General features: G+C 55.2%; 1 protein-coding gene across 1 annotated transcript; it reads right to left on the bottom strand.

Annotated features, from left to right (window-relative positions):
• Positions 1–2,843: 2,843 nt before the first annotated feature.
• Irf2bpl (interferon regulatory factor 2 binding protein like) lies at positions 2,844–7,062 on the bottom strand. Its single transcript, XM_042692558.1, has one exon. It carries the CDS (start codon positions 6,089–6,091, stop codon positions 3,701–3,703), a length of 2,391 nt encoding a protein of 796 aa, XP_042548492.1. The 5' UTR covers positions 6,092–7,062; the 3' UTR covers positions 2,844–3,700.
• Positions 7,063–9,340: the final 2,278 nt, after the last annotated feature.

Genomic DNA, 9,340 nt, shown 5'->3' with positions numbered 1-9,340 from the left:
TATAAATAATTATACTACAGGTTTTAAAATGTTAGCTACTTTGGCTCTGATGAGGGAACAGGAAGATGGGATGAGGAGATGGATGAGGCCTAGGTGCATCCAGACATCTGGCCTGGAATCTCTCTGCTTTTTGGATTTTGTTGTTATTGTTTTGAATTTTTTGTGTGCCACTACTGGGTTCTGAACTCAGGGAATTGTGCATTGTCTTGGCTTTTTGGCTCAAGGCTGTCACTTCTACCACTTGAACCATACCTCCACTTTCAATATTTTGCTGGTTAATAAAAGATAATGGGTCTCTCAGATTTGTCTGCCCAGGCTGGCTTTGAACCTGGATCCTCAGCTCTCAGCCTTTTGAGTAATTAGGATTACAGGCGTGAGCCACCAGCACCTGGCTGGATCTGAATCTCTGAAGTACACAGGAATCCTTACCGGTACCAGAAAGGGAAAGTGCTTGCTAGATGTCTAACCTGAATGCTTCAGGGAAGGGAGTATGTAGTAGAGGACTACAAGACTGAACAAAGCAACCAGGCTAGCATCTGAAAATGAGCCAATCAAAGGGAAAGGTCAATCACATGACTCCCTCACCTCACCATCCCCCCCCCCAAAAAAAGGGGGGGGAGGGGGAAGCTACCATTTAACAAAAAGCCTGGGGCTATGGTAAACTTTAATTAACTACCCCATTATAATTCACTTCCAGCCTAGGTTCCACCCCAACTGCTCTATTTTCTGTCCGGTTCTCTCCTCCTCTCCCCTAGGTCTGTCAAGTCAGACTTCCTTAGATAACCAAACTGGCCTCTTTTGCTGGATGCCTCCAGCTAATAATAGCACCAGGCAACAAGCAGGAGAGAAAACTATACCGTGTTCAGCTCTTAATAATAGGCCCCCTCACTTACCTAGGTGCACCAGTAATGAAGGGTCTTGTAATCCTCAGAGTCCTGAATATAATACCAATGTAATGAAGAGACATGCGCACACAAGTGGCAGATAACAGGGCAGGCTCCCAATTCGAGCCACTAGACACTACTCATCAGGTCCACACCCAGGCAGGTAATCCACACATCTAAGTTCATATTCACACCTTCCTTCAGGGGTGGTTAAATTATACCCCTGACTCTCTCCATCTTGTCTTTGCAGGCTGCTGAGCCTTACCCATTTCAAGAGTATATGCTTTGGGAGTGGGGGTTGGGAACACCTTCAAGGATTTTCCAGGCAGAACATCCTCTGTTTTTATTAATGAGCTCATGAGAAAAGCCAACCCAGACCTTTAAGTGAAATGTGTGATTGGGTAGCCTGGCGAGGATGGGTTTTAGAATTAACTCTTCCTGCAGTCTGCTATGCATTATCACCCCAAGTTAATTACCCCTGAGGATGAAAATAGGTTTCATGACTCACAAGCACCAATACAAGACTTGGCAGCCGATGAAAATGCAAGGACACATTTACAGGAAGCTGACATGAATTTCTATTTATATGTGGGGAGATTCTTAACAGAGGTGAGACAGGCACCTCCCATGAACCAGGATTAAGAGGATGCAGCGGATCCATCCATACTACCATGGATCCACATGCCCTTGGCCCCCACACACACCAAATATACACCGAGACCCGGTTTCCACTTCACAATGGTGGTGACTAAACAGGAACAGAAACTAAAAGGGTTATTTAACAGCAAGTCTCAACATTCACCAACCTCCACTCCGGTGTTTAGGACTAACCAGTGATTTGTCTACCGCAAACGTGCCTGCACCCATTACCCACCTCCCCGCTCGGACGATGAGAGTCGGGTGAGGGGTACCCAAGTTTCCCCACTCATTCTTCAGCCTCGGCCCCGCAGTTCCAGCCCCGGTTCGCCCCGCCCAGGAATGGGGTGTGGCCAGGAATGAATTTCAGATAGGATCCCCGCGTTTTGTTTTGCTTCCTCCCTTTGGTTTTCTAGCCTTCCTTCTCACTCAGCCTCCAAGAAAGTACAAGGTTCAAGCCTGGTTTGTTTGCTTAGCTCTGGAAGGGCTAAGTCTCTTTCGCAACCAGCTCACTCTTCTCAAATGCCGCCAAAGTGCTGAAGGACTGCATCTCTCCGACTGTAGAAGAGATTCTGTTTGGCCTCTGAGCTTTGCTTCAGGAACTGGGTTTTGGTTTCTTTACTCCTCTCCCGCATCCCTCCAAACCTGCTGTCATTCACTATGTGTTCTGTCCTTAGAAACACTTACTAAATTTAGTGGGGGGGGGGGGAGGCGGGTCATGAATGAGACAAAAAGTGGTTGTTCCAAAACTTTAGCAGGGCACCCCTGGGACCCTGTGGGCCAAGAACAAGCATTTGCCACCCAGTTGCCCACACCCTTCCCTGTCCCCCCTGTCAGCACTCAGCTCTGTGGGCACTTTGGTTTTGAATGATCAATAACAGCGAATTCTGCTATGTATAAGAGGCAGAGCACCTTAGTTTTTTTTTGTTTTTTGTTTCCCTAGCTTCATGTCCACACCCCCAGTCACAGCTGAATTGGGCATCAGCATAAACTCAGAGCCCCAGGGTGACAGACACGGAAAAGCATTCCTGACAATGCCATTTGCAGCTGGGCCCCACATCCGGGTGGGAAGAGAGATGCTGAAGAGTAAACAGAAATCGCTTAGTCAGCAACTGTCGGCTTCCCCAAGAGGTGAATGTAAATAGCCTGGTACCCAGGGGGGCGGGGCAGCCAGCAGCACAGGGCCTCCCAGGCTGGCCAGCAAGTGAAGCTTTCAAAGGCTCCAGCATTCCTCTTCTAGGTTGGAGGGAGGGAGTTGTCCCTTCTACTTGAAGTTGTGTAGACTTAGTCCTAGAAAGACAAACTTGCTGACTCAGGGCAGAATTAATATCAATTGAATTTATTACAAGTTACTAAGCTCCAAGGCACATTACAGTGTTCTGTTAACTACAGAAATGTATAAAGGACAAACAGAGCAGGTTCTCCATGTCTAGCATTTCGCTCTACTGTTCAAAAGCATCCGTGCATCAATAAAGCAAAAAACAAAACAACACGTGAAGATCCAACACATTCAGGTCAGTAGAAACAAACCAAAACATTTCCCCCTTCACAAACTTGCAACAAAAAAACACCCGGGCCCTCCCCCAACATCCCCCTATACCATTTTGCAACAAAACAGGAAAACAAAACAGAACAGAACACAAAATTAAGTGAAGACCTCAACACTTGGGGCTGTTTAGAAAGAAGCTTTCACCATTTTATAGCATCATCATTAATATTATTAATTTTTTTTTTAGGCAGCAACACTGGCCTTGGCAAAACAAAACAACAAAAAAAAGTCTTTTTCTTTCATGTGTGTTTTTCCTTTCAGAGTGCATAACATTTACAAAAATACACACCAGCAGCAGTGGTTGCTAAGGGCTATTAATTCTGTACCTAGGCAAACATTCTGCCACCAAGTAAATGCTAACGATTATGATGCGAATAACCCAACCAATATTATACTGCTTAACACAAACCAGCTTATCCTTCAAATGAAGAAGTTACATACCTTTGTTCCAAAATATAGAAACATACGACGAAAATAATGTCTATACATAAGACTAACTTTTTGCAGTTTGTTATATTCACAATTCTACATCTTGGAGGGGTGGAGAAAGGGAAGGGGAGGGGCGTGGGGGTGGGGCCCTCTGGATGGGAGAGGAACTGGTCTAGGGCAAAGTAGGTGGTGGCCCTGTGGTTCAAGGGTCTCTTTCCTTTTTCACTTTAACATCCCCAGCTAAGATAGTCGCGATTTCGCCCTGCATGAAGGCCCAAGGTACATTCGACCCAACTAGGGGGCATTTCTCTCCGCTGGGACAATACACCTCGCCAGTGGCCCCTTGGGCCTTGATACTCTCTCTAGAACAAGGGAAGCAGAATTTGTGGCTAGGGACGGAGGGGCACTGAACGAAATGCGTGTCCTCCAAACGTTCGTGGCAAATGGTACAGCAGAGGGGTCCGCTGTTGGCCATAGGGGAATCCGGAATGTTTTGGGGGTGCACTTGGTCCATGCCCGGGTGGGCATTAGGTGGTGGGGGAGCCACCTGTAAATTCAGGTCCCCGTTACGTGACGCCAAGCGGCGCTGCCCGGGCACGGAGGCAGGCGACACTGGACTACTGCTGTTGCGCCGGGCGGACGCCGTGGTAGAGTGCACGGAGCTGCCGTCCTTGGGCGAGTGCGCCGTGCCCAGAGTGTCTGCCACCGACATGAGGGCGGCCATGGGGGACGGCCCGTTCTGGGGGGCTGACTCCGGCGGGGTGGTCCTGTTGGAATGAGGTCCCAGGGGCGGAGGCGGCGGCGGCGGCCCCCCTGCGGCGTGGCCCGGCGCCGCAAAGCCCCCCGCCGACATGGTGAGCTTCAGGGCCTCGCTCTGGTTGGCCATCCACTGCTGCCTCTGCTGTTCCTCGCCCAGCTTCAGCGCGCCCTCGGCCGAGTCCGGGGGCTCGGGGGATGCCTTCCTCTTTCGCAGACTGGCGGCTGCACCCCGGCCCGAGGGCGCGGCAGGTGGCAGGGCCCCGGTGCCCGGAGGCGCGCTGGGGGCGCGGCTGAGGCTCACCAGCGCGGTAGGCAGCATGGGGCAACTGGCGTCCAGGTAGGGCTGGGGCAGCATGTCAGCGCCTGGCACGCCCTCCTTGAAGAAGCGCACAGCCTCGGGCAGCAGGTCCCCAAGCAAGCGCCAGTCCCCGGAGCCATGCTTCTTCTCGTACTCCAGGTACTTGAAGCCAGAGGAGAGGCCCCGACCGAAGTCCTTCATGCAGTCCTGGTACATCTGCTTGGCCACCCCGGACGCGCTGGAGTACACGTTGCCCGAGCCCGTGGGATATTCAATGAACAGCTTCAGCTCGTAGTCCATGCCGGGCTTGGAGACGGCGTCGAAGGCGAACACGCGGCCCAGCAGCGAGTGGTCCTTCTTGAAGCGCACCTCGTAGGGCGTGCAGCCGGCCAGCGTGAGCAGCGTGTCCCGCACCATCTTGGGCTTGTTGGCCCACTCCTCCGCGCGGTTCCGCATGCTCTCGCTCAGCTCCGCCAGGGCCTCGGCGTTGCGCTGCTTCTCCTTCAGCTCGCGCTCCTGATCGGTGCTCGACACCGAGCCGGGCCTCTTCCCACCGGCACCCACGCCCACCTCGGCCACCGACGACGAGGTGGAAGACGCCGCCGCCGAGGACGCAGTAGCCGTAGCGCCTGGGGCGCCCCCGAGACAAGCAGGGCCCCCGGGAGCTCCCGGGGGCGCGGGCGTCGGGGGACCGCGGCTGCCCAGCCCGTGGGGCGGGGGTGGGGGCAATACCGCGGCGCTGGCTGGGCCGTTAAGCAGCGTCTGCGGCAGCAGGTTCGGGGGCACGGTCAGCTGGGGGCCCCCGCCACCCCCTGGGTTGGGCAACCCTGTCACCAACCCACCATGCGTCCCACGCCGAGACGCCACCGAGGCCGCCGCCGAGGACGAGTTGGGGCTCTGGCGGTTCAGTTCCGGGGGCCCCTCCTCGGGGGTTGACTTGGGGAAGCCATTTGGGCCCCCCAGGCCGTTGGGCAGCCGCGCGGCGTGGCTGCTGCTCCCCAGGCTCACCGGCGGCGGCGGGTATTCGAACCGGCTTCGCTGTTCTACGGCAGCGGCGGCGGCAGCAGCAGCGGCAGCGGCTGCGCTCAGGCCGTAGCGCTCCAGGCCGGACGGGGCCGCCAGCACCGCAGGCTTGCTGGAACCATCGACGTGGTTGAGCTGTTGTTGTTGTTGCTGCTGCTGCTGCTGCTGCTGTTGCTGCTGCTGCTGCTGTTGCTGCTGCTGCTGTTGCTGCTGCTGTGCGGCGGCCGCTGCAGCCGCCGCCGCCGCCGCCGCTTCCTTAGCGGACAAGGCCACCGTCTTGACCCCGACGGGCGGCGGCGGCCCGGGGGAGCGGCCGTCCTGGAAGCAGCCGTGCGCTCGCTTCAGCTGACGTGCGGTCTCGATCACAAACTCGATGCGATCGGCGCCCTCGTAGTTGACGCAACCCCGGCACACGGGTTCGGAAAAGTCCCAGATCATGGCCCAGGGCATTCGGGGCAGGTCGCACAGGTAGCAAGACTGTCTCCGGGACGAGGACACCTGCGCGGCCGACATGATGCCAGCCCTGGGGAAGGTAGGCCCCCGCGCGGGCTGTCTCTGCGGCGCCTTCTCCTGCGGGAGGCCTGGCTGGCTGGGGAGGGAGTCCGGCTGTGGGGGAGGGACGAGGGGGGGCGAAAAAGTTCTGCCCCAGGGGCTGGAGGGAGCGCGAGTCTCCACCGCCGGCGCAGCGCCTCTCCGCTGGGGCTCCACCGCCTGGGCGCCGAACGGGTTCAGCCCGCTCCTCGCCCCCACCTCTTGCGGCAGCTGTCGGGTCGGGCGAGCTCAGGCGCCTTCTTCCTGGTGCCGTGGATCGGGGCTGGAAGCTCCGGGTCCCGGGGGGAGGGGGCTAGGGTACCGGGTGCTGGCCGTCGCCGCCTCTCGGCCCCCTCCCCGGATCGGCTGGTGCGTGGACGCTGGAAGGGGGCTGCCGCTTCCTCTCCCCCGGGGGGCCCCCTAGGAGCTGCGTCCTCTCCCCGCCAGGCACCCCGGGACAAGGGCTAGAGGGCTGTGCCACCCGGTGCCCGGGTCCAGTCTTGCTGAAGCCTCTGCTTCCCGGGAGGGCCGGGGGAGGGGGATGGCAGGCAGAGAGTAGCTTCTCCCCTCCGCAGCGTCGGCCGGTGCGCTGGCGGCGGCGGCGGCGGCGGGGTTTGCACGCCGATGGGAGCCGCCGCGGCCACCGCTTCCAGGACGCAGGAGACAGCACCGGCGGGCAGCGCACGCACGCACACAGGCAGGCAGGAAGGCAGGCAGCAGGCAGCAGGCAGGCAGGCAGGCAGGCAGGCTCGCTCCCGCCGCACACCCCACCTCCCGGCCTGGCGGGCTCCTGGGCCGCCGCGGCTGGTGGCGCTCACGTTGGCTGCAGGGCACTCGCGCGGCGCCTGGACCCGAGTCGCATCCCTTCCCGCTCGCGCTGGCCCGGAATGTGGGGTTGTGATTGTTACTCTACGTTCCGGAGGCGCGTCTCGGCGCTCCTGCTCCGGCTGCAGCTCGCGCTGTCCCCGGCTTGGCCGCGCGGGATGCCGCCCGGGCGGAGCGCTGACGTCACCGCCATGCTCTGCACCAGTTTCCCCCCCCCTCCCCGCGCGCGCCGCCACCCCCCCCCCTTACACTTCCTCTGTCTGTGGAGCCCACTTGTTGCTCCCGGAGGGCGCATGCGCGGCAGGACGCCCAGATTCCTCCCAGCCGGCCCCTCCTCCGCGCCTCCGCCCTCCCTTCCCCCCCTCGCCGTGTGTGTGTACGACAGCTGAAGCCCGGCGAGCTGAGGCTGGAAGTCCAGGACTGTGGGGTGGAAATGAAACAGACTGTGACCTTTCCTTTTCCTGCTCGGCTTTCCCAAGTAAAAACGCATTGAAGAACGCTGAGCGCCGTTTGCGATCCGCGTTTCCCACCTCACCCCACCGCACCCTAGGCCGTGCATTTAAGCATCTTGTTTCAGGGTTTTCGCTGTGAATTTCCTATAAGGCATTACTCATTTGTCTGCGATCAGAGCTCCCCGCCCCAGTGGATGTCACATTCCTTGCCACCACCCCCCCCCCATGCCCAAGATCCTGCAAAAGTATCTGTTTTTCCGTCATTCAGAAATTGTCTTTCAGATTCGTTACTGTGCCTTGGTCTAGGAACCCGAGCCTCGACCATGGCACTAAAAGAATTCAGGGTGAGCCACCCCTCCCTTGGCTGAACTCTTTTTTTTTTTTTTTTAATGTTTTTGGCTGAAAGTCTAAAGAAGCTACGAGCACCCCGAGGCCTTTAAGGAAAAGCAGGCAACTGGCTGCGCACAGCTGCAGTTGAGGGAGGGGAGGGGGAGGTGCTGAGAGGCCGAACAGGTGAGTGATTTTTCTGGGTTTGATTTAAAAAAAAAAGTTGGGGGGGCACAGCATTTAAAAATACCGATAGTTTTTTGTACACCACAGCCTCAATGTTCAGTTATTTTTCTTCCTTTTCTGACGTGCAGTGATTGCATTCCACACTGCCCCGGTAGGCTGTGCAAGGCCATGATTTCTTTTCCCTGGTTATCACAGCTCATCATTATTGCTCACTGCAGAACAGGTATGTTGGTCATAGCTCTGGTTAGCTCTGGTCGGCGCATTACAGCTGATTCTTCTGTTTATCAGGTCTGCTTTTCGTATTTCATGAAAATTGAGATAATCCCTGGGGGAGGCTGGAGGAGGGGACACCGTATAATGGGATTGGGTTCTGCCCACAGGGTTAGAATTTCCCATTACTTACTGGCTTTGCAACTTGAGCTAGTTATTTATACAACCTCTGTTTTCCTTCTGTAAAACAGAATGATAGCTTCCAACTGGTTAGGGTTGTTCGAGATTTCAATTTGTTTCTTGTCATACTAAGAAGTAACTTATATAAGAAAGAAGTAACACTCAGAGCCAGGCGTTGTACGAGGTGGTGGTGTATTTGAATCACTCTTAATATTTGTTGTATTACAGTGTAGATGTAAAATATTAAGGGGTATTAGCTACATTATTAAACCCTTATTATCTACAAGGTAGATTCTATTAGTACAAGCTTACCCACTGGGAAAGAGGTTAAATAACTAGCCCTCAGCTATTGGAGGCAAGCTGGGATTTGAAGCCAGTAAATCACAAACTTAGTCTCCAGAGTGTATGGGAAGGTATGGGAAGATGTTGGGGCACTCAAAATTTCCATCTGTACCCCATTCTCCGTTACATAAAATCAAAGCACTCTGCAAACGTACCATCATAACCAACCCCTCCCCTTCCAGATTGTGCCACTGAATTCTTCCTTATTCAGAAGCTGTGGACCTGCTGCTGCCAGACCATAACAAACACCCAGTACAATACATCGAGCACAGTGTTGTGGGATGCATAGGAAGATAATAGTAAGTGTTGGTTATTATTGGTGTTGATACTGGTATTTGTATTGTAGCTGGCCAACATGTGAAAGAACTTTGTAAAAGTGTGTACGACATGACATGCAGATTATTCTTGTCACTGCAATGACCATATCATAATAAAGTTCAGTTGAAGCAATAATAACTACTTATTTTTATTTTGACATTTGACCTCCAGAACCTATTCTCCTATCCAGGAGAGAGAGAGAGAGAAGGAAGAGCCCTTAGGGGAGCCTCTCTTTCATCTCAGAGCAGTCAGATTTCTGTTTGTGCAAAACAGTGAGCTCACTGTGTGCTCCAGTGCAATAATAAACTTCGCCTGGCCTGCTGGCTCCGAAGGATGATTCCTCTGCAGAGAGCTGCTCCTGGCATTGCCTCACACCCTCGGACTCCAGCCT

The sequence above is a fragment of the Dipodomys spectabilis genome, unplaced genomic scaffold, assembly GCF_019054845.1.
Source record: "Dipodomys spectabilis isolate Male_0828 unplaced genomic scaffold, ASM1905484v1 ptg000157l, whole genome shotgun sequence".
In the NCBI taxonomy this organism is placed as follows: Eukaryota; Metazoa; Chordata; class Mammalia; order Rodentia; family Heteromyidae; genus Dipodomys; species Dipodomys spectabilis.
Note: the sequence above shows the minus strand (reverse complement) of the source record. Positions and strands in the feature narration are given on the sequence as shown.

Excerpts from the sequence above, each read along its gene's own strand:
- Irf2bpl (XM_042692558.1), bottom strand. The coding sequence starts at position 6,091 with ATGTCGGCCGCGCAGGTGTCCTCGTCCCGGAGACAGTCTTGCTACCTG.